At 33.7% G+C, this 26,754-nt stretch overlaps 1 protein-coding gene across 1 annotated transcript; it reads left to right on the forward strand.

Moving 5' to 3' along the window:
- Positions 1 to 2,746: 2,746 nt before the first annotated feature.
- Positions 2,747 to 24,170, forward strand: LOC126886701 (protein phosphatase 1 regulatory subunit 42-like). The gene is made up of 6 exons (XM_050653696.1): positions 2,747 to 2,933; positions 7,764 to 8,072; positions 13,300 to 13,534; positions 13,711 to 13,836; positions 15,973 to 16,107; positions 23,989 to 24,170. The coding sequence occupies exons 1-6, from the start codon at positions 2,817 to 2,819 to the stop codon at positions 24,075 to 24,077; spliced, it is 1,011 nt and encodes a 336-aa protein (XP_050509653.1). The 5' UTR covers positions 2,747 to 2,816; the 3' UTR covers positions 24,078 to 24,170.
- The last annotated feature ends 2,584 nt before the right edge of the window (positions 24,171 to 26,754 follow it).

Below are 26,754 nucleotides of genomic sequence, written 5' to 3' on the forward strand. Positions count from 1 at the left end.
TTTGTATGCGTAGAAGCCGCGTTACGATCGATAAAGCGTCGAAAAATACTTACATACTTGTCTGTGAGCCGATTTTGCGCCTCATAGCGCACCATTATAATATCGATATCTTGACCAAAAATAAACTTAAAAATTTTAAAAAGCTCATAATATTCCGTTTGAGTTTTTCTATCATTATTTTTAATTAAAGTATAAATGTTTACTGCTCAAATTTACTTGAAATTCTTATAAACTAATTAATGTACAATTTTTTTAAGAAAATTATAATTTCAAACTGGTATATTTTTAAAACAAATAAAGATAAAGTAATTTAGCAAACTTTGTTTGAAAGCCTATTAACGAAACTTTAAAATAAGATCTACTAGGGCTCATTTGCATGCGTAGAAACTGAGTTACGATCGATAAAGCTTCGAAAAATACTTATTTTGCAATTTGCAATTTGCACTGTGCACTAATTTTATATTTATTTATTTATTTATACGGGCAAGCCCAATTCGGTAATACATTAATAAGATATTGATAATTACAGTGTTGAATATATAAGAATAAAATGAGAGAGTACAAAACATTTAAAAAGACATGACAAAGTAAAATAATTACAAAACATTAATTACTAACAAATAACAAGGTTATGACATTGCTAAATATTTAATTTGGTTAAATGGTTCTTAAAAACATCAACAGAGTTACCAAAAAGTAAAAGGTCACCTAGGGAGTTAGCAAGTCTTAGTGTTCTAGGAGCAAAAGTAAAATATGAGTAATTATATCTATGAAAAGAAATATGAAAGGTTTGAATTTGTCTTGTTGATCGTGGTGGAACAAACAACAATATTTTGGCAATGAGTTCAGGGCAGTAATATATGCCATTGATAATATTAAACAATACTGTAAGATCTTTACGCTTCCTACGGACATCCAGAGAAGAGATATTCAAAAATCGTTCCATATCTGTATAGTTATAATTGATGTGTTTTTTGAACCCAATATATCTAAGAAAATTATGTTGAACACTATCAAGTTTGTTCTTGAGGTGTAAATAATGTGGGGACCAAACTGGAGAACAGTAGTCAAGGTGCGTCCTGACTAAAGAACAATAGAGCATTTTAATAGCGAACACGTTCGTGAAATCACGAGTTGTCCTTTTAACAAAGCGAAGCATTTTCATGGATCTTTGAGTAATAATGTTTATTTTTGCCCAAACTGTAACTGCCCAACCACTTCAACACAGAACCTTCTATGCCATATAATTTGAGCTTATGTAACAAAAGATCATGGTTCACCCTATCAAAAGCCTTGGAGAAGTCAGTATACACTGAATCAACCTGCAACCCCCTCTCCAAAGCTTCAGACAAGGTATCAACATAAAGCAACAAACTAAGTTCTGCTGATTTACCACAAGAAAATCCGAACTGTTGAGAATTTAGTATCCAAGAGCAGTCATAATTAAGGTAATCAGTAACAATACTCTCAAATACCTTGGGAATTGTGCCGAGAATAGAAATAGGACGATAATTTGTTATGTCAGCTTTATTACCTGCTTTGTAAATTGGAGTGACATAGGATAGTTTCCAAAAGTCAGGAAATTCCCCCAACTGAAGGTATTTATTAAAAATATGATAAAGCGGCCGAGACAGAATAAAAGAGAATCGTTTAAGAAAAATGGAAGAAATACCATCTGGCCCAGGTCCCTTATTGACATTAAGAGTTGAAAGTTTTTCGTATATTTTTGAAATTGGTATAATACAGGAAGATACACAGACTTTAGACTGTATTAAATTGTCATTATGCTTAAGAGTTTTATTACTAAAAACTGAAGAGAAGTGGCTAGCAAATAAATTTGCAATATCGTTGCCATTAGAGGCTAGTGTATTGTTGAGTGACATTGAGACAGGCATACTATTATTTTCTTTCTTACTGTTTACAAATTTCCAAAAATTTTTTGGATTAGCTTGGATCGAAATCTCCGTTGAATGTATATAATTAGCATAACAATTTTTTGATAAAATTTTGCACTGAGCTCTAAGTTGACTAAAACCTGCATAATTCTCAGGAGACCTGTTACTCTTGTAAATTAAATGGGCAGTCTTTTTGTCACGTATTAAATGTGTAAGTTCACTAGAATACCAACCAGGAAATTTCTTTGTACAAACTTTTTTCAATGGAACATACATATTAAGCACACAGTAAAGAATATCATAGAAAGTACCTATCATCTCGGAAAGTTCTTAATCACTTATAAGACTGTCCCAATCAATTGCTTCAATTTTACAATATCTTGAGTTCTAACTGTTGGATTTAAGTTTAGTAAACGTTTTTTTCTTCGTTTTTTATTAACGAACAAATTTTATTTGAAACATTCTTTTTTATCTCTTTTAATTTATGAGCCAGAACCTTATAAACAATTTATAAACAATTAAATTGTTTATAACAATTTTTTGACCACTTGGGTCGAAATCCACCCTCGAAATTCGTAATCAGCAGCCATAAATCCATAAGAAACCGTTTAGTTTGTCTATCAGAATTGAAAAGGACACGGTGACACCTCTGGCGCCTAGACTAATAGAGAAATGTTTCAAGAAATTGAAAACATCCACAAAAAACCTCAACCGTTTCTAGCTCGTAACCATGGTGCTAAAACTTACTCTGAAAATTGCAAACAAACGTCACTTCTTTGTCACATACATAATATCGATCAAACTATATATCTAGAATCTAGATTGACTACGCTATATTGCCTACTACATCCTATTACGTTGATTGTAAAAATGTCAGTTTGGGTTATATTTGTTTTGATTTTTACGTGACAAGTATCAACCATGACAGAAGCAAAGAAAAGTTCTAATCCTCCAAAACAGTCAGAGAAAAAAACGAAAAAACGAGTAGATAAAAAGTGCAGTCACTTATATTTTCAGGAAAGAAATTTAAAAGAAGTGGTAAGTTTATTTATTTACTCAATCAAATTTGAAATAATTATATTTAACAAGACATGCCATTTTCATGATATATTTTTTTCGGGGTTTTGGGGAAAGTGAGATAAAGTTGGATATCATCATCACTATCGTTACTCTATTGACCGCTGCTCGGAATAGTTCTATGGAACTACGTTTAAACCAGTCCCTTTTCCAATCATGATACTCTACTTGTTCCTATACTCCTTCCTCCTCTTAACTAATATCAGTCTTAGCATTTCATATCGCTGTTCTCTCATAACGTGTAACGGACATTGTAACTTTCTTATTTTTATTGTGTTTATTAGTTCGTATTCTTTGCCCGTTTCTCTCATTACTTCCGTGTTCGTGTTTTTAGACTAAAAATAACAGAAATCGAAATAAATTAAGTACAGTTTAATCAAACAATAAGAGGGATATAACAGAACTTCTTCTTCTTTACGTGCCGTCTCCGTGACGAAGGTAGGCAATCATCATTGCTATTCTCATTTTTGACACTACATCCCGAAAGAGTTCAGTTGAGCTGCATCCAAACCATTCTCTGAGATTTCTCAGCCAGGACATTTTTCTCCTACCTACCTATGCTGCGCCTTCCTTGAATCGTTCCCTGCATAATTAATTTTAGGAGTTCGTATCTGTCACCACGTGTTATATGACCCAAGTGTTGAAGTTTTCTTATTTTAATGGAATCCAGTATCTCTTTGCTGTTCTGTATTCTCCTTAGTACTTCCTCATTGGTTATTCTGTGTGTCCAGGAGATTCTCAGCATTCTCCGATACGTCCACATCTCAAATGCTTCCAATCTATTGAGGCATTGTTTATTGAGAGTCCATGTCTCCACACCATACAAAAGAACAGAAAATACATAACATTTTAGTACTCGCTTTCTAAGATTTAGGCTGAGGTCTCTACTACATAATATTTGTTTCATATTAGTGAATGCACTTCTAGCCTTTTCTATTCTAATTCGGATTTCTTTGGTATAATCGTTTGTTTCACTAATGTTTGTCCCTAAACAGTTATAATTCTAAACTCGTTCTATCGTCTTATTATTTATGTCTAGATGGATGTTTCAAATATTTTTCTTTGATATAACCATGAATTTCGTTTTCTTTATGTTTAGTGACAGACCAAATTCTTCACTCGTTGCAACAACCTTATCTAAAATTCTTTGTAGATCTGTAATAGTTTCTGGTATTAGTATTGTGTCATCGGCGTATCTAATTTCACATATGGGTAGGTCATTTATTTTTATGCCTGCTACTTCATCTTCTAATGCTTTTTTGAACATTTCTTCTGATGGCGATTTCTTAAACAGTGATGGCGACAAGACACAGCCCTGTCTAACGCCTCTTTTGATTTTTATTTTATTGGCGTTTAAATTATTTATTCTTATGACAGCTTCTTGTTCATAATACAGATTATTTATTATTCTTATATCCCGTGTGTCGATGTTCTTTGTTCTCAGTAGTTTTATTAACGGATTATGTTTCACAGTATCGAATGCCTTGTTATAATCTACGAAGCAGACATAAATGTCCTGGTTTACATCTAAACATCTCTGTATTAGCATATTTACTGCAAATAATGCTTCTCTGGTTCCTTGAGCATTTCTAAATCCGAACTGAGTTTGTCCAATGTCCTGTTCTAACGTTTTGTATATTCTACGATGAATAATCTTTAGAAACACTTTGAGTATAACAGAATATATTATTTCTTTAAAAAAAATTCTATCTAAATGGCCAACAGGGCAAAATGACTCAACCCATGAGATAAAATGACCCCTGTAGAAATTTTGATAAATATTTATGTTAAAAATAATAAACTTAAAGATAAAACCCATAACTAAATTAAAATTCATGGTGACGTTTCAATTATTACTTTAATCATCGTCAGAATAATAAGCTTCTTGAGCGGATGCTTTTAAATAATTTTAAAGGAACAAACATAATTAATGAAAACGTAAAAAATGACATTGACAATCATTGGGTTAAGTTAATAATTTCAAACACGCCATGTCTTGTTGCGTGTTTAAGGGTGGCTTCAAAAGAAATATGGATAATGCCTCCTTGATGCTGAGTTCTGTTGGAGAACTTGCATGACCAATGATTGAGAAGTCCTTACGACTAATAGGGTGGTCAGAATCAGTCATATGTTGGAATACTGCTGAATTCGGAACTGTTCTTGATCGTCTTCTTAAGTGAGGAGTGACACCTAAGTGTTCGCAACATCTGACATTAAAGTGACGTCGAGTCTTCCCGACGTACGTAGCTGCACAGCTACTACATTTGAATTGGTATATAATGTTAGATGCGAGATCACTAGGAATCATGTCTTTCACATGGAAACGAGATCCTATCCTTTCCAAATAGTCCTGTCGCCAGGGGGGGTACAACGGCCTCGTTAATTCAGATGGACTTACCCAAGTTTTTTTTATGTATTTTGACCCGTAGAACACGAATTTTTTGGGTAACAGTTGATCCGGATGTCGATAAGATTGTTATAGACCAAGAACTTGAGGAATCAAATAACAGCGATTTTTGGCAAAACAAAACAATATTTTGTATTTTTTGGGTCATTTTAAGCAAAAAATATTTCTACAAGTTTTTTAGTAGGATGCACAGTTTTCGAGATAAACGCGGTTGAACTTTCAAAAAATCGAAAAACTGCAATTTTTAAACCCGAATAACTTTTGATTAAAAAATAAAATAGCAATTCTGCTTAGCGCCTTTGAAAGTTCAAGTCAAATTATGTCGGTTTTGATTATTTGCATTGCTAAAAATTTATTGTGTTATTGTTAAACAAAGCTACAAACCACTAGTGCGTGAGTGATGTTTCTATGATTTCTCATTTAAAATCGAACGAGTAGGTAGAATAGGTACTAGTGCAATCAAGACTATTTCTACGTTACATGCGTTAAAACGCATGTAAAAGCACGGGAAACCCTACGTGTTTATAGCTTTGTTAAACAATAAAAAAATAAATTTTTACCAATGCAAATAATCAAAACCGATATAATTTGACTTAAACTTTCAAATGCGGTAAGCAGACTTGCTATTTTATTTTTTAATCAAAAGTTATTCGGGTTCAAAAATTGCAATTTTTCGATTTTTTTAAAGTTCAACCGCGTTTATCTCAAAAACTGTGCATCCTACGAAAAAACTTGTAGAAATATTTTTTACTTAAAATGGCCCAAAAAATACAAAATATTGTTTTGTTTTGCCAAAAATCGCTGTTATTTGATTCCTCAAGTTCTTGGTCTATAACAATCTTATCGACATCCGGATCAACTGTTACCCAAAAAATTCGTGTTCTACGGGTCAAAATACATAAAAAAAACTTGAGTAAGTCCATCTGAATTAACGAGGCCGTTGTACCCCCCTGGCGACAGGACTAAAAGTCGTGAAAGCAAATCTTAATTCTATAGAGGGAAACGCTTTTTTAATTATTCTACGGATGTTGCGTCGGATTTTTAAGCTGTGGTAACCAGTATATGGAAGTTTGATATAGATCTTTTCTTTGATTTCTTCTACTTTGTTGTTTGGTTGGAATTTGTTATTGAAAAAACGTCTGATGTATCTTTCTAAGAAGTTCAACGAAAAACCATTTTTACTTAAGATCATCTTTATGTTTTCTAATTCTTCATGTAGGAATTGCCAGGTTGAACAGATAGTGAAAGCGTTGAACTTCTTAGAAAGATACATCAGACGTTTTTTCAATAACAAATTCCAACCAAACAACAAAGTAGAAGAAATCAAAGAAAAGATCTATATCAAACTTCCATATACTGGTTACCACAGCTTACAAATCCGACGCAACATCCGTAGAATAATTAAAAAAGCATTTCCCTCTATAGAATTAAGATTTGCTTTCACGACTTTTGAAAGGATAGGATCTCGTTTCCATGTGAAATACATGATTCCTAGTGATCTCGCATCTAACATTATATACCAATTCAAATGTAGTAGCTGTGCAGCTACGTCGTCGGGAAGACTCGACGTCACTTTAATGTCAGATGTTGCGAACACTTAGGTGTCACACCTCACTTAGGAAAACGATCAAGAACGGTTGCAAATTCAGCAGTATTCCAACATATGACTGATTCTGACCACCCTATTAGTCGTAAGGACTTCTCAATCATTGGTCATCCAAGTTCTCCAACAGAACTCAGCATCAAGGAGGCATTATCCATATTTCTTTTGAAGCCACCCTTAAACACGCAACAAGACATGGCGTGTTTGAAATTATTAACTTAACCCAATGATTGTCAATGTCATTTTTTACGTTTTCATTAATTATGTTTGTTCCTTTAAAATTATTTAAAAGCATCCGCTCAAGAAGCTTATTATTCTGACGATGATTAAAGTAATAATTGAAACGTCACCGTGAATTTTAATTTAGTTATGGGTTTTATCTTTAAGTTTATTATTTTTATCAAGTTTAAGGGTGTGTCCTTATCTACATAAATATTTATGTCTACAAAAACCACAAATATACAATTTTTGCTCTCACTTAATCCAAAAACCTCCTTCATCTGGAATTTACTGAATAATTCCAAGCAACTGCTTTCTGCTTACAGCTCTTCTAGCTACTTGTGTAGTTGACTTTATTGATTCTTGTTTGTCTTTGATCAAAAGATAATTTGGTGTGGAGGTAAAAACAATTAATCCTTAAAATGGTCTTAAACTCCTTGCCTGTGGAGGTGCCTGAGATAATGAAGTTATATCATATGTATATAAAGTGCTATCTTTAATAATTGGGACTTACTTATACTTACTCTTTCAACATGTATTATATTATTTATCTTTTTTGCAGCCAAAACTATCTGCTTCCCAAGATGTAAATGTGATATATTTATTCACCAACGATATCACCAAGATAGACAATTTGGGCGGAAATGCCTTTCCCAACCTCACCAGCCTTTACTTGCAAAACAATCGTATTTCCAAATTAGAAAACTTAAATTTAAGAAATTTAAGGAAATTATATATTGGCTACAACTGTATATCAGTTGTCGAAGGTTTGGAAAATTTGTTAAGTTTGGAGGAGCTACATCTTGAAAAACAGAACCTACCAGATGGAATTGCTCTGTGTTTTGATCCAAGAACCATTCATAGTTTATCAGTAAGTATAAAAAATAAAAGGGTTGTTTGAGCTTGGCAAAGGATCTTGGAGGCATTCCTATTCTTTATTTCCGATTAAAGAATCGGGTGTTCTAGAAATATAACTCAGCTTTTCCAAACAAGCCATGGTCTCACGTTCCTAAAGGTTGTTGCCGCGTAATTACATTATACCTGACCTTGAAAAACGAGTTTGGAGCCAAAACTGTACACGCATTCTACCATCGTTTAGGATACTGTCACTGTGAATGTAGTAGTAAGTATTTTAGTAGTGGAGGAAAGTATGCTAAATGTGCAGTCACTCAAGGGTTACCGAGACCTATTGGGTTGTGAAGATTAAGTCCTGAAACCAAAAAAAATTAAGTAAAGTTTTCCATTTAAGTGGGGACCTTCCATTTTTTAATTTAATTTTCCATTTCCAACAATGGTTTTTTCCGATTTTAGCGCCATCTATCCATAATTGGAAAAAATATTTCCAATATATGTTTCTTATCTTTACGCAAGGAATTCAAATCTGCAATAAAAAATGCGGGCTCCTATTTATGATTTTAAAGTTATACCCCACCTCAAGTCCGTGGGGGGTAGTGTCTGATGTCATTCGATAAATTTTTCAAAAATGGTGAATACCTGTATTTTGCAGTTTTTTGATCTAATGTTCATTTCTCGAAATATCGCGTGATTTGTATTTAAAATTTTGAATTTACCTTCCACCCACAGAGAGAGGGGGTCGTGTTTAGTATCATTCGATAATTTTTTTAAAAATATTGAACACGTATTTTTTAGTTTTTCGATCTGACGTTTATTTCTCGAAATACTCGCTTTTTCTTGTGAAACTTTGTGACTCACCCATTTCCGTACGCCCCGCTCAAACCGTCAGATTTTTCAAATATACACTGTTCTGCATATACTTAACTTATATATATATATATATATATATATATATATATATATATATATATATATATATATATATATATATATATATATATATAAATTCGGGTTCAAAACGTCCTCCGACGTTGTCCGATGCCTTGTTGCCATGCCAATATCTTCTATCATTGCAGTTTTCATCTTCTAATCCTCGTACACTCATTGATCGTCTTACTCCTTGTATCCATGTCGTTCTTGGCCTTCCTCTTTTTCTGTTTTCTGTGGGTATCCATTTCATAATTTTCTTTGGCAGTCTTTCCTCCCCCATTCTCTGAACATGTCCGTACCACGTTAATTGTTTCTTCTCAATGCATTCTACAACCGTTTCTTGTAAATTCATTCTTCGCTTTACTTCCTCATTTCTAACCCGGTCCAATCTCGATGTTCTACTTGCTCTTCTTAGGGCGTCCATCTCAGTAGCTTCTAATTTTCGTTTTAGGTGTTCCTTTATTCTCCATGTTTCGGATCCGTATACCAATGTGCTCTTAATCATGGTGTTGTATATTCGCATTTTTCTTTGTTTCCCTATCTCGGTACTCCATAAAACTCCGTTCAATAATTTAATTATCGTTCTTGCTTTATTTATTCTGCTCTTAATTTCTGCACCGTCAGTACCTTCCTTGTTGAAATTAATGCCCAAATACTTATATTTTTCACAGCTAGTTATTTTCTGATTATTGTCCAATATCATATCAGTTGAATCCTCACCTAGGCATAAATATTGTGTTTTTTCTACATTCATCTGCAATCCCCATTTTTCGTATTCTTCCTTTTATATAGAACTCGCTTCCTTGCGAGTCATATATTCCAAATCTTCTTTATCGTTTGCACATATTATCTGATCGTCTGCAAACTGAAGGGTGTACACGCAGGTGTTGTCGTCGATTTGGATGCCCATTCCACTGCATTTTCTTTTCCATATTGCAAGGGCTTTGGCCTTAATATACTTAACTTACCTTATCTTAATCTGACGATTTCGGGTTTTTAAAGGATAGAAATTTTTTTCTGGCCCCCTTAACGAACGCCCCTGTATTAAGATCCAAAATATGGTAGGGGTACATTTACAGGGTACAAGGTTTCTCATTGTATGAGAATCTGACGCGCTCGAGTAACTGCAAAAGTCCCCGCTTGGGCTCCCCTACCGTAGTAAACTTTTAATTATTCTGTTCAAGTTTAGTTGTAGATAGTTTTAAATTTATTGAGACGATTGGGCATTTCTAGTCTTTGGTTTTATCTTTTTAGGATGTTACTGACTACACAAATAGTATGATAGAATTGATTCAAAAAATGACATAAGCCAGACATCCAAAGTGAAAGTTATCCTCCAACACCAAATTGTTCTATATGGTCTATATAATGTTCAGAAAAAAGTCACACCTTTTGAGCGTCGGGTTTGGGGGGAGAGGGGGGAGAAGTCGGTAAATTCGTAGTTTTTTAAGTTTTTCGTCAATATTTCTAAAACTATGAGGTTTGGCATGAACAACCTTCTATACAAAAATGTTCTACATTAAATTTGAAATAAAAAGGCCCTATACATAATCCTTCTGAAATGAACGGTTCCAAAGTTACGGAGGTAGTATAGTATAATTGGTCCAAAAAAGGCCTAACCCAGACATCCAAAGTAACAGTTTTCCTCCAACACCAAATTGTTCTATATGGTCCACATATTGTTCAGTAAAAAATTACACCATTTTGAGCCTCCAGTTTGGGGGGAGATGGGGGAGAAGTCGGTAAATTAGTAGTTTCTTTACGTTTTTCGTCAATATTTCTAAAACTATGTTTAAGTGTAAACAATGTTCTATACAAAAACGTTCTACATAAAATTCAAAACAAAAATGGTCCTGTCCATAATTGTTATAAAATCAATGGTTCCAGAGTTACGGAGGGTGAAATGTGGAGGTTTTCGATACTTTTTATATTTCTTGGGAAATTGATGATTTTGGGTGGTGAGGTTGACGTTTGTTCAAGGGCTTATCACTAACATACCATCGGCCACTGAAATAGCAAATCCTGTTAAAGAAAAGTTCTTTCAGTAAAAATATTATAAATTGCCCAAAAAAATATAAAAAGTATCGAAAACCTCCAATTTTCACCCTCCGTAACTCTGGAATCGTTGATTTTATAACAATTATCAATAGGACCTTTTTTGTTTTAAATTTGATGTAGAACATTTTTGTATAGAACATTGTTTACGCTGAAGCATATTTTTAGAAATAATGACGAAAAACATAAAATAACTACTAATTTACCGATTTCTCCCCTATCTCCCTCCCAAACCGGACGCTCAAAATGGTGTAACTTTTTACTGAACAATATCTGGACCATATAGAACAATTTGGTGTTGGAGGAAATCTTTTACTTTCAATGTCTGGGTTAGGCCTATTTTGGACCAATTATACTATACTATGTACCTCCGTAACTTTGGAACCGTCCATTTTAGGAGGATTATGCATAGGGCCTTTTTTGTTTCAAATTTAATGTAAAACATTTTTGTATAGAAGGTTGTTCATGCCAAACCGTATAGTTTTAGAAACATTGACGAGAAACTTAAAAAAACTACGAATTTACCGATTTCACCCCCCTCTCCCCCCCAAACCCGACGCTCAAAATGGTTTTTCTGAACATTATGTGGACCATATAGAACAATTTGGTGTTGGAGGATTACTTTCACTTTGGATGTCTTGGTTTGGATCTAGTTATACCATACTAAAATTTGAAAGTATTGACCGGTATTGAGGTGAAGATTTTTAGAATTAGAATTAAAAATATGCTTTATTGTCATGAAAAATTGTACAATTTTATCGACAAAGCTTATGAAAAGTCACAAAACAATACCAACATAATTATTTACTAAAATTACATAAATCGTCAATATAACACAAAAAAAATAATAATGAAGTAAACCGAAAAAATGAATTGCAAAATTTAAAATTGTAAATAAATTGCAAATTGCATAGTCTACCTTAGTAACTAATCGGGCAAAAAGTTAGGCTGCTGCATATGCCACCCAAACATAGATAAAAAAATATACTAAGTACTCGTACAAAGGGTACTTACAGTAACTTCTTAGTTATTGATTTAGAAATTCTTCTACTGAATAATATGGTCTTTCAGATAGGTAGGCTTTTGTTATTTTACGGAATTTGGAGAAAGATGTTACAGCTTTAAGTTGTAGAGGGAGATGGTTGTACAGTTTTTTTGCGGAATATAATATGGATTTCTTTACTAACTCAGAGGTTGGGGTCGGTAAATAGACGCCAAAGGTAGACTTTCTCGTGAAGTAGTTATGATTCGGTCTTGCTGGAAAGACATGTAGATGTTTACGAATTAAGCAAACAGTTTCTAAAATATATAAAGAAGGAAGAGTTAAAATTCTGTGATCTTTGAAGTAGCTTCTGCAATGTGTTATTCTTCTGAGGCCAAACATATATCGTATTGCTCTTTTTTGTAATTTGAAAATTGGGCAGCTGTACCAGAACCCCAAAAAGTAAGACCATATCGAAGATGTGACTCGAACAAAGAAAAATATGTCATTTTGGAAGATGCTAAATTGAGTTCCTTCGAAACAGATCTTATAGCATAGCAGGCTGAAGATAATTTCTTCCTTAACAAATCGATATGAAGGAACCATTTAAGGTTGCTGTCTAAAAAAATTCCGAGAAATTTTACAGAATCAACGGTACTAATCTGGCTGTTATTAAGTGGTAAGGGTTGAAGAGCTCCTTTATAAGATAATGCTACTGTTTTATCTACGTTAAACGAGAGCAAATTAGAGTCCGACCATGTTTTTATTATAAGTAGATCAGAAGTTATAGTGGCATGAAGAGTAGTAATATTAGAGTTGCTCCAAGTGATACTGGTATCATCAGCAAAAAGAAATATTTTTCCATCGATTTTTAAACTAGTGATGTCATTAATAAAGATAAGGAAAAGTAGAGGACCCAGTACTAAACCTTGAGGTACCCCACATACAATGTTTTTGAGACTAGAGTCTGTATCATTTGCTCTAACGAATTGTTTCCTATCATCCAAGTAAGATTGGAACCAATTCAAAGAAATATCTCGAATTCCGTAGAAATTTAGTTTTTTTTATAAATAAAATACAATATACAAGTATTGAATTTCAACCTGACCAATGATATCAGAAAAACGATAGATTTGGCAAAGTTACAAACATAAAATTTCAAATCTTAATTTTTAAAATAGGTCTATTTCTGTTTTTGTATAATTGTATTTAATAGATAATTAGGCGTTTGCACACTTCTGGTCCACTCTGTATATTTATATATATTATCTTTTAGAAGACCTTGCAAATATTGAATATATCTCATAACAAGATACCATCATTCTCTAATTTATTATCATTCACTGAAATGATCTGTATCGATGCTTCAAACTGTGGATTGGACGATTTAGAAGAAGTTTGTGGTACTATTAAAAACTGGCATTACCTAAGTAGAGCGAATTTTCAAGGCAATCTCTTTGACAAAAACCATAGATACAGAGAAAATATTATCGTCAGTTGTTATTACTTGGGTAGGTAACGTTCTTGTATAATATCTAAAGAATAATTCTTCTTCTTTATGATATATTCGGTTATGGATGACTTTTAGCAGTAACTAAATCCATAAACGGAATCCATTATATGCCGAAAAATTGGTTTATGACCACATGCAATTTCATTTCGCTGCATATATTATCGTTTATTGCAGAAAGCCTGGATGGAAAAGAAGTAGCAGATACAACGAGAGCGTTTCTAAAGAGATTTGAAAAGGAAAAACGTTTACGATCAAAGCATACTGTCCCAGCTGTTCCAAATTTAGCAGATGTGGTAGAAGGTACATTTACATATATATTTGTTTGTACTGTAAGAAAAATAAAATTATTTAAAATATTTAAAATATATAAAAATAAACCAGAGTTCTACTTGATCTTGCCCGATTTTGAATTTCATTTTATTGATACATTAACACAAAATTAATAGGAAAATTTTAAAGAATCTCTTGATTTTGTAAATCACTTGCAGTATTGGAAAATTTATTTCGGAATATAGGACAGGGTAAATTTCAAGATAAAGTCGCGATGTTCAATAAGTAATTCATTTGTTCCACCGGATTGCCTCTTCTCTGCAGTTCGTTGGAGAATAAAAAGCTTTTGTCCCCAAAGTCCGCGTGGTCGCACGTCGACACCCTTCCAGTGGAACAAATTATTTAAAATATTTAACCTTCATACGGCAGATATACCTGAAACAAAATCGAGAAAATTCGCTTATGCAAACGACCTGGCCATTGGCTTCCAAGATAGTAGTAAGGAAGCTGGAGAACGAGCTCTAAATGAGGACCTAACTACACTAAGTACCAGTAACCACTTTAAGAACTGGCGCTTACGTCCTTACACAAGCAAAACTGAAACCTGTCTCTTTCACCTGTTGAATCAACTTGCGGTAGATACTCTCAATGTAACTCTAAATGATGCAGCTATCAAACATAACAACAACCCCAAATATCTAGGCGTCACACTTGATAGAATACTCACCTTCAAAAGCCATCTTACAAATGCAGCCGGTAAACTGAGAACAAGAAACAATATAATAACAAAACTTGCTGGAGCAACTTGGGGTGCTTCTGCAGATACTCTTCGGACCTCTGCTCTAGCTTTGGTTTTTTCAGTGGCAGAATATTGTGCACCAGTATGGCTAAATAGTGCACATACAAACAAAATCAATGTCCAACTTAATCAAACCATGAGAATAATTACTGGAACAATAAAATCAACCCCAGTGAGATGGCTGCCTACTTTGAGCCATATTGCTCTACCAGATCTACGCCGTACAGCATCATTAGTGAGAGAGTACCAGAAAATTGTAGCCAACATACAATTACCAATCCATCAAGACATACCAGATATCTCAAAAGAGCACCAGCGACTGAGGTCTAGAAATCCTCCAATCAGATCTGCCCGAAAAATTGGTGATTCCTATGATATACAAAGGCAATGGTCCACAAGATGGATGCCAACAATAGCAGCAGATTATATTCAGATATCCACCTCAACCCAGGATTTCATCGGATCGGGTCAGCCCCGGTCCACCTGGGCGAGTCTTAATCGCATACGTACCGGACATGGTAAATGTGCTGATTCTCTGTTCAAATGGGGTCGTGCGGAAAGTCCACAGTGCGATTGCGGATCTCCTAGACAGACCATAAGTCATTGTGTTTCAGATTTTCTTAATCGTGCCTACCGTGGAAACCTCCAGGACTTTGTGGAATGCTCCCCCGAAGCAGTTGAATGGCTATGTAAATTGGACATTAATATTTAGGTTCATTCATTAAATTTTAGGGTTTGAATAATATATTATATTTGTGTATTTATCGTACTATGAAAGTCCACACGCTAAATAAAATAAATAAAGTGGAACAAATAAATTAGTTATTTGAACATCGCGACGTTATATTGAAATTTATTCTGGTTAAATGCAAATCAAGGAATCTACTTATTACATTAAAAGTCCTATATTCCGAAATAAATTTTCCAATACTGTATCAAGCATACACATAAGATCCATAGACATATATTATATTAACATAGACTGAGCAGTCTGTAGAACCCATAGACATATAATACTTAGACTACGCGCTGCAATCCAAAACATAGACATATAATACCTAGACTAGAGTAGGTCTAGTCTAAGTATTATATATGTCTGTGGTAGAACCAAGTGACGACAAGGCCGTTTTTTGTTCGTTGTTTGTTGTCTCTGTCATATCAAGATACTAATAGTATAGCAGCATCTCTTTTTAGTGGGGGAAAGTAGAAAGTAAGAAGTTTCAAAGTGCTAGAGAGAGAGAGAGAGAGACAAATCGAACAACCGCAAGATATCCTGAAACTTTTTATTTTTTTTAATGAAGGATTCGTCGTAATACACCCTTCGATAAAATATTGCATTGCATTTCTTCACTATAGTTTTCTTATAGGTTTGCCAAATAACTATGCACCAGCTGTTCAGAAAGCAGTTTCTACGTCTATTTTAAAAGGAAAAAAGTACAATCCTCTTAATATATCCACAATAAGTGAAACGGAGGAAAATAATCATATTGCATGGTCTAGCTGTAAGTATTTAAAAGGCATAACTGTTTAAAAAAATTTCAGAAACAGATATATAGCGTGTCTACTTAAGTTGGAAACATATGGGAAACTTTTTATTATTAATTTTACGAAAAAAAGTTATTCTTCATAAAAAGTTCTGCATGCTCTAAAACCTAAGATTCAATCATCATATATCAAATTTTGTCAATATTATACGAGGTCTGTCAGAAAATATGAATTTCGTTCAAGGGTAAAATACCTTTAATTATCTGAATATCGAAAATTCTTATTATAAAAAGTTGTTTGGAATTTAAAATCAAGATCAAATATCCAATTATATGCTTCCAACTGAAAAAAAAATCCAAATTTTTCTCAAATTTATGGATACTTAACTTCGTTTTTATTTATTACTCATATTATAACTCTTTTATTATTAATTTTACGAAAAGAAGTTTTTCTTCATAAAAAGTTCTGCATGGTCTAAAACCTAAGATGCAATCATCAGATATCACATTTTCTTAATTTTATACGAGGTATGCCAAAAAATATGAATTTAACTCAGGAGTAAAGTAAATTTATTTTTCACAATATTGAAAATTGTTATTAAAAAAGTTATTTAGAATTAAAAACTATGTTTCAATATTATGTAATTACATCCTTCTAATTGAAATATTGTGAAATATAAAGGTACTATACTCATGAGCGAAATTCATATTTTTTGACACACCTCGTATAAAATTAATAAAAGTTGATATAATATCATAGTTGCATCTTGGGTTTTAAACCATGCAAAGCTTTTATGAAGAATAACTTTTTCTCGTAAATTTTTTTTTCAATTAGAAGCATGTAATTACATATTTGATCTTGGTTTTTAATTCCAAACAACTTTTCATAATAAGAATTTTCGATATTCAGAGATATAAAAGTACTTTACCCTTGAGCGAAATTCATATTTTTTGACATACCTCGTACAATATTGATAAAATTTGATATATATGATGATTGAATCTTAAGTTTTAGAGCATGCAGAACTTTTTATGAAGAATAACTTTTTTTCGTAAAATTAATAATAAAAAAGCTTCCCATATGTTTCCAACTTAAGTAGACACGCTGTATAGGAATATGACGGCAGTTTTGACGACCTTAACCACTGGATGTTTCAGTGTCGGTATGATTAAAACGCCACACAATTTTTATTTCAAACCATCTCCAACAAAATATCATACTACCACAGAACTTTGTTTTTCCTCTATTTAAGTAGTCGAAACCCAATTACTAGATGGATTTTATGGGAATTCTTCAAACGTACCAAACGGAAAATTTAAAATACTTTTTCCAGACATTGGTTTTGTGAATGCAAAATGGTTTAGAATTTTTCCTTTATGTTATTTTACTAATATGGAATAACCAACGAGCTTCTAAAATACGGAGGAGAAAGTATAACCCCAGAGATGACTTATACAAAAACTAAAATTGCACTGTAAGATACCAGAAGCATGTGGTATCATACCACTATATAATTATAGTGGTATAAATCTACTTAATACCGCACTTAAGCTAACCGCAAAAGTCCTAACCAAGAAAATCAATAAACTAACAACTTTATCAGATGAATAACTAGAATTCAGATCCGGAAGATCTGAGACATTTGTACTGAGAAAAATCATAGAAAAGGCCATTGAGTACAATAAACTAGCATATCTATGTTTTATAGACCTGACAACGGCTTTCGATCGCATCCAATTCGAAGACGTCTTACATTTACTGCATAGAAGAAACATACCAATAAATATTACACAAACCATCGAAAACATCTACTTTCAGAATCGAATACAGCCAAAGATAAATGGAAAACTAACGCAGTTTATACCAGTACAAAGCGGAGTTAGACAAGGTGACTCATTAAGCCCACTGCTCTTTAATATAATAATGGACGAAATAATAAAAGCAGTAAGTAAAGGTCATGGTTACAGAATGAGGAACAAAGAAGTCCAAATATTATTTTATGCAGACGACGCCGCATTAATCGCCGAGACAGAAGACGATCTCCAAAGATTAACACGCATCTTCAATACAACAGCCAAGCCAGTCAACAGCCAAATATGATAATAGCAGCAGAAAAATACCAAATGTACAACAACATCTAAATACCCACTACGATGTAAAATCGAAATTGATGGGAAAATAATAAAGCAGGAAGCAAGGTTTAGATATCTGGGAATAGATATAACCAGTTACGGAGATGTTGAAGAGGAAGTACGACAACAAAGCTTAAAAGCAAGTAAAGCGGCGGGATCTCTTAATGACACAATCTGAAAGAACAAACATCTAAGACAAGACACAAAAGCAAGAATCTATAAAGCAGCAATTAGACCTATATTGACATACACTGCGGAGACAAGACCTAACACATCTAAAACGAGATGACTACTAGAAACAACAGAGATGAAAATACTCCGACGAATATCAGGGAAGTCTGTTGGATAAGGAGAGAAGCGAAAACATAAGAAGATCATGCAATGTAGAAGACATAAATGGATGGGTGACAAAACGGAAACAGGAGTGGAACGAACACATTAGTAGAATGTGACTAAATGGACGAAGAAGTGTTGGCAGACCAAGAAAAACATGGTGCGATAACTTAAACAATTTAGGAGGCTAATATTGAAGAAGAAACAGGCTTTAAACCCTACATACAAGAAGGAAGAAGAAGAAGATGTTATTTTCCTTTAACCGTTGCTTGTATTGTTTGTTGTTATTGTTGCTTAGGGAACCTAAGCAGGAAACTTTGGCCACGTTCAATCCATTTCGTACCGTTACCAATAGTGCTTTCAGTGGAAAGGTTGGGAAATTGAGTGAATGAATGAAGTAGGAAATTATCAGATATAAATATAAAGGAAGTAAACAATGTAACTCTTATTTGACCAATAGGCTGGCTAAATAGGTCTTGAACCTAAGACCAAAAAAAATTAGGAGGACAGGGTTGTATGAGGAGCTTTAACTGACAAAGGGGAGCAAAATAGATTTCATCATTAATATATTTTATTTCTAAGTCTCCTAGGGAGTATTAGGTAACAAACTCACCAGGAGATACAGAAATAAAGTTTCATTCCCTCCATCAAATCTTCTACAATTGGCCAGAAAAGAACTTCCTGATGAGTATTATGACATCCTAGGGAACAATTTCCCTTAATATATCGCATAAAACTTAAGCTGCGTCCCTCACATGCTGATCTAAGAGTCCAAGTATACTGGTGACATCTTGGTGCCTTCGCTTATTGACAGGTTGAATTCGCAACGATTCTTCTTTTTATACTCCTATATCTTCTGCGCTAAACAAACAACCACCTTCTAAAAAGCCTCTCCACAAGCCACCACAGGCAGTGTTGCTTCTCCACCTTGCGTTAGTCTGCAATGCCATCCTCCTACGCTCTCACAAATAAAAAGGGAGATACCGCACCTTGAAGAGGCCTAGGCCTAAACGAGGTTTAAATCACGTGTCCCGATTCAAATACAATATATCTGTAAAAGTCGCAGTGTCGGAATGAAAGCAGCCCTAATTTGTAATATAATCTAATACCTAGATAATAGATAAATACCTAACAATTAATATTATTTTCACAATCAGTCTAGCTCTAAATATATTTTATTAGCTACCAAGGCTGGCTCCCGCGTACCAAAAAAGTTAATTATTAGCAAGCTAAAAATTTGTTAATAGCTTAACGGTGTCTAGTTGGACAAACTTTGATGTACGGGAACACTGGAACAGGGGAAGTTTTAATTGTGGAACAGGTTACAGGTTTCAAACGTCAGACTACGAAAACGTCCCATGTATTTTGTCGGATAGAACTTTCAATTGATTTGTTACCCTTTCGTTAAACTCTCATGCAAAAATCAGATCCACCAACAAAGTTCCTGTCATTTAACATGTTCTACGTATCGGACTTATTAAAATGCCCAACAAAGGACCCCGCAACACTTCTTATGGAAAAGTGGTCCCGGTCAAATTTAATGAAACTTTGGTCAATGATAGTCCACAATGAGTAGATTAAAAAAGTCCATGGCACCTAGGTCTGAAAAACAATTATTCTCAAGCTACAGCCTTCTGAAGTTCTTGAATTCGAGGCATGGGGGGCATGACGGGGTCGCGAGGTAAGACGGGGTACCGCACACAAACAAGAAACTACATGTTGGTGAATAGCATGCAGTAACTTAATAGGATTCGACTAACGGTCACTGCAAGAGAAACCGTGAATGAGAGTGCACGCGTTTTTCGTTTACAAACGGAAAACTGTTTTAGCGCTTCGTTGATCTAATTTTGTGCAAGGACAACCATCGTTATTTTAAGGTAATTATGATCACCTCATTAATGTCTTTTTTATCGTTGTTTAATAGTATTCTTATTTTGATAATGGCATATTGTTTGTGTGAATACGTTAAACATTTAATTGGTGATTTTTTTTTGAGATGGGGTATTGGGTGCGGGGTATGATGGGACATTGGTGGCAAGTCTGGGTTAATTTAAATTTCTTAATAAATAACATTGGATTATTGTTGTAGATAATACCATGGTATGTACTTACAAGAAAAAAACAAAAAGAAGAGAGTGGTCGAGAGATGCTATGAAAACAGCCATAGATAAAGTGACATCGTCAGAACCCTGGGTAGGCTGCCAGATTTGTGGATGTTGAGCTCACAATGCTTGTGCTAGGGTGGACAATGAAGATCTGGAGCAAATACACATTTTTGTTTGTTTTGTGTGAATTAATTATCATCACCATCATGCCCCAATTCCATCACCCCATCATACCCCATAGTATGGGGCAAGATGGTTTTTCATAATGTTCTTATTAATGGCTAATTGCTGAAAAATGTGATAGGTTGATTTTCCAAAGATTGTACCAAATCATAGTTAGATTAATGACGTAACGTGCCATCAATTAGTAATAGTAATAAACGTAGTAATTATGTTGTATTTTTGTTATTTTCCTTAGCTACCCCATCATACCCCCCTTCCCCTACTCGGTTTACGCTAAGTGCAGTAAGTCACAGTCAAGTGAATAAAAATATCTATTACTGAAAGAAGACAGACCCATTTTCTTTATGCATATTTGCATGTTCCATATGAATTCGTGGTCAAAAATAGGTTTGTATTAATAGAAAACCCCCGAAAAGTCCTCAGAATACTGAAGAAGTGCGATAGAAAATGTGCTGATAGAGTGACAACAATTATTATGTTTTCATGAATGCTTCACACTTAACCAATACCAGCATAGCTGCAGTTTCACCTTATCTTTAGAAAACTACTGCACAGTGGCAGATTTAGTGGGAATAGGAGAATTCCCCCCATAACACGGTCCAGAATTAAATAAAAAATTGTTGAAATATGATTATTACACGTTGAAATATGTTAGCTTACATGCAACTTACTACAGACAGACAAATTCAACCCAATTAACCCGACAGTTGGGAAAATAAAGGGAACTTATTGCACGTGTTATTACCTATGTCTTTTATTTAGTTTGGGTAATATATTTTATATATTTTGTGGTTGGTGTTTCATTGGAAGTCTCCCCCCTCTCCCAAGACAAATGTTCCGCCATTGCTACTGAAGTATCCTAATAGGTTGTTAGTTGTTAACACGACATATGATGCATTTAACCGAAATCAGCAAAATCTTAACGTACAGAGAGTCGAAGATGACATAAACCCGATTTTTCCATAGAAGATTGTAATTATTATTTCGTGTTTACCTACTACCATGTATGTACTTTGTTTTTTCTTTTCTTATTGAGATCAGTCCATTTTCTCTACTCATAATATCTGATATGCTGGAGATTATTATTTGCAAATCACCTAAGCTATTTGCAAAAACTAGTGCTTCGTAGGTATATCTAATGATTTTTAGAGGCACTCTATTCTGCATGCGTGAAAACGTGAGATGCCTTGTTCTGCTCTAGGAGCACTTACTGTGGTTGTTACTCAATTTTCTGAAGGCGCTTCAGTATCAGTGGCGGAGCATTTGCCTTGGGAGAGGGGGCGACTTCCAATAAAACACCAACACCTAAATACATAAAATAGATAAATCCAAACTACAAGACATAGATAATAGGGAGTTTTTGTGCACACAAATACGTAAACGTAACGCATCTTTTTGACATATACGCTTGCGCATTAATGGTTGAACTTCCGTATCGCGATACGTATTACCTAAGGTTACGGGCTGGTACGTTAGGTTCATACGCATCCCTATCGAGCCGAAAGTCACCGAATGCACACGAGGATCTTGCCCGATTACCTACCAAATGAACATTTCATCAGCGTACTACCCGTTTATAAACATTTTAAGGTTATATTGGTTATTGGTTTAGTCTATTTGAGTAAAATTATTCTGTGTTTGTAATTGGAAATTGGAACTTCATAATAGATTTAAAATTTTATTGTTTTTAAGTTGTCTATTAATAAAGCAAAACAAACAAATCTTGTATTAATTTAAGAAATACAGTGATCACCACAATTAATAACTAGATAAACAAATGACCTAGTTTCAGTAAAATTTTCAAATAAATATTACCACACTATTTACATTATACCTACTGGAATTCTGATGTAGGTATACAATAATTTACAACTAAAAAGTAGGTATAAACAAAAATAAAAAAATTTTAACCTAAGGAAAAATAATATTTTTATATTTAAATAAGCAATTAAAACCATACAATTTCATCATTCATTTATCTTTTTTTACATTTGTATATTAATTGTATATTGTGTGAACATTGTTTTATTTTTTTAAATGTCAACGGAATTTAAAAATGACTTTACGATTTGCTTTACGTTACGTTAAGGCAGTTACAAAAACTACCTATTTTAACATTCATCCTCTACGACACGTTAGTTGCTTTACGTATACGGAGATGCGTACGTTACGTAGCAACAAAAACTCCCTAATAACATGTGCAATAAGTTTCCTTAATTTTCCTAACTGTTGAGTTAAGTGGGTTGAATTTGTATGTCAGTAGTAAGTTTCATGTCAGCTAATATATTTTTTATGTTTCAACAATTTTTTCTTTAATTCTGGACCGCGTCATTGGGGAATTCCCCTATTCCATCCCTAAATCCACCACTGTTCAGTAGTTTTCTAAAAATAAGGTGGAACTGGAGCTATGCTGGCATTGGATAAGTGTGAAGCATTCATGGCAACATGATAATTGTTGTCACTCTATCAGCACATTTTCTATCGCACTTCTTTAGTATTCTGAGTACTTTTCGGAGGTTTTCTGAAGACTAAAATACAATGCATCTATTTTTGACTACGAATTCATATACAACACGCAAATATGCATAAAGGAAATGATTCTGTCCTCTTTCAGTAATAGATATTTTCAATCACTTGACCGTGAATTAGTGCAGTGCACTTAACGTAAACCGAGTACCTGTATTTAAGAACTTCAGAAGGCTGTAGCTCGAGAATAATAGTTTTTCCGACCTAGATGTCAGAGACTTTTTTAATCTACTCACTGAGAACTAGCATTGACCAAAGTTTGGTCAAATTTGACGGGGACTACTTTTCCATTGGAGTGTTGCGGGGTCCTTTGTCGGACAAACATTTTTTCACATATTATATAAAGTTTGTTTTTGAATTAAGTTTTGAATAAACATAAAAACAACCTGCTAGTTTTCACAATCCTAAACTTAACAGGATGACACCTTCCACAATTAAAATCACGTTCCACAATTAAAACTTCTCCTGTTACAGTGTTCTCATGCATCAAAGTTTGTCCGACTAGACACCGTTAAGCTATTAACAAATTTTCAGCTTGCTATTAATAAACTTTTTTTGGTACGCGGGATCCAGGCGTTGCAGTTACTAATTTGATTCTTTTTTGTTTAACTTTTTGTAGTACCACAAAGAAGACCTATGGCAAGGCAATCAAAGACTAAAGCCATTAATACAGTGGACCACTCCGTTATTATCAATAAATTTCCGTAATCAACATTTTTTTTCTTTTTTAAAGAGAAAATATAAACTTTGTATAACAATATATTTGGCAAAATTTAATAAACTTACTCATTTACTAATATATATTTTTTTATATCAATTACCACCACCTGCTAACGATTGTGACATGTAACATGTGAAAAAGAACGCATGCCACGTGTAGCGAGTTACTATGGAGAAAAAAATGTTTCCTTCCTTGTACGTGTCTGCATGTTTTTCAAATAACGGATATGCATATATATCTATTTTTAACATTATTAAAAGAACCCACAAGGAAAAAGTTTTCCTGTAGTTGGCTGTATACCATATATTAAAAAAACGACTAAGATCCTTTATAAAAGGTATATTTTGTTTTCACCCATTTTGAAAAAATGTGAAATCTTTGTATTATCCACGTCCGTCTGTCCGTCTGTCCGTAACCACAACTCCTCCGGCAATATAGCAGCTAGAATGACAAATGAGGTGTCAAATGAAAGCTGATAATCCAAGGATGGCACTAAAGGTGAGATATTTGACCTTGGCGGTCTGTCCGTCGGTCTGTACGACCGCGAATATAACTCCTCCATCATTATACCAGGTAGAATGACAAATGAGGTGTCAAATGAAAGCTTATAATCCAAGGATGGTACTAAAGGTGAGATATTTGACCTAGGCGGTCTGTGCGTCGGTCCGTACGCCCGCGAATATAACTTCTCCGTCATTATACCAGGTAGAATGACAAATGAGGTGTCAAATGAAAGCTGATAATCCAAGGATGGTACTAAAGGTGAGATATTTAACTTAGGCTGTCTGTACGTCGGTCCCTCCGACCGCGAATATAACTCCTCCATCGTTATACCAGCTTGAATGATAAATGAGGTGTCAAATGAAAGCTTATAATCCAAGGATGGTACTAAAGGTGAGATATTTGACCTAGGCTGTCTTTCCGTCGGTCCGTACGACCGCGAATGTAACTTCTCCGTCATTATACCAGGTAGAATGGCAAATGAGGTGTCAAATAAAAGCTGATAATCCAAGGATGGTACTAAGTTGAGATATTTGACCTGGGCAATCTTTCCGTCGGTCCGTAGGACCGCCAATATAACTCATCTGCCATTATACAGGGTAGAATCACAAATGAGGTGACAAATGTCAAAGTTTAGTAAGAATTACTCAACATTAGTAAATTCGTATATCAATCCACGCAAAGTTACACGTAAAATTCAAATATCGTCTTCCAGTTCTACTTTCGATTACTTTGGGTGAACACCTAGGACTTACGAAGTCCAATTACTTGTTTAAAAAAAGGAATTTTTCTAATTATTTACATTTAAAAAAGTATATTTTTAATGATATATCCCCCTAGATTATTTAAGACATTTTTACACTTCAGTCACCTCTTCTGTGACCTTTTTTTAAACTTACAAAAATTCCAACAGCTACCAACAAATTAAATAAATTCGATAACTTTAAGAGGATGGGTACCTATTTTCGGCTTCAATGCTATTCAAATGAGGATTAATTTTTTTCGAATCCCGAAAAAACTAATAAGTATTTTTAAAAAATTTAAACGCAGAATGAAAGATTATGTTACTAGCGAGGGCAGTCCCTGAGACCTTCTAAAATGTTTATTTTAATAAGTTACAGGGGTGAAAAACTAAGAGAAAATTTAGTGTGATTTTTAATTTCAAATATCTGATTCAAAATAAACTTTTTATTTATTCTAAGGGACTTTCGGCCCTCGGTAATAATTTAGTCTTTCATTCTGCGTTTAAATTTTTCAAAAATATTTATTGGTTTTTTCAGGATTCGAAAAAAATAAACACGATATCCGTGGTAATATTTTCCAAATCTACATTTGTCTTACAACGCACTCAGCCGAATAGAATACTGTCAGCATATTGTCAGTCAGACACTGACAATCAGTGACAATTTTAAATATTTGACATGACATCGGGAATATTTTGAGTTGTTGATTAAATAATGTTGATATAATATAGTGTATTTGATAAATAATTGATTTAAGACGTGAACTTAATAAAAAGTTATTTATTGTGTATTATTTTTGGAAGATCCAAGCAGAGAATACATCAGGATAATATATTCTGTGATCCAAGTACTTTGTTGTTAAAGATGTTCAAAATTGTAAGCGTTCCATAGTAACAATATATTATTAAAAAATCACTTAAACACTTTTACTCTTTTCTCGATTGAGTATTAGTTTTTGTTGTACAAATAAATTATTACAATTATTACTGAATATATAGTTAGTGAAAAAATTATCACATTTATAAACTGACTTAATAATTTGCAATTATACAAATAACAGTTATCCAAGAACATTCAAAAACCATCTCTTTAAGTTAATCAAGACATTTTCAAGTAGAATGACATTCTAGTAATGTTTACATATCCATACCAGTGTGAATTTTACTACACGTAATTTGCCGTGTAGACAGAAAAAGTAGGGAGAGCCGTAAAATATTTGAGAATTATGTACCCATGGCCTTAAATCAACACAACATTGCTTTTCTAACTCCTGGGCCTAATCACAATAGGGATTATTATTATCTATTTTAGTTTTCGATCCACTCTTGTGTAATGTAGTTTGCCTACCACCTCCATTGACAACATACGTGAATACATTTTCATAACTACAACATCAAGTTTATTTTATTATTATTTCACA

Source organism: Diabrotica virgifera, chromosome 6 (assembly GCF_917563875.1).
Source record: "Diabrotica virgifera virgifera chromosome 6, PGI_DIABVI_V3a".
NCBI classification, from domain to species: Eukaryota; Metazoa; Arthropoda; class Insecta; order Coleoptera; family Chrysomelidae; genus Diabrotica; species Diabrotica virgifera.

What these genes read in the sequence shown, in the direction of transcription:
- LOC126886701 (XM_050653696.1), top strand. Translation starts at nt 2,817, where the DNA reads ATGACAGAAGCAAAGAAAAGTTCTAATCCTCCAAAACAGTCAGAGAAA. An exon ending in AAAGAAATTTAAAAGAAGTG is followed by an intron (nt 2,934 to 7,763) that starts GTAAGTTTATTT and finishes TCTTTTTTGCAG; the next exon opens with CCAAAACTATCTGCTTCCCA. An exon ending in TTTAGCAGATGTGGTAGAAG is followed by an intron (nt 13,837 to 15,972) that starts GTACATTTACAT and finishes GTTTTCTTATAG; the next exon opens with GTTTGCCAAATAACTATGCA.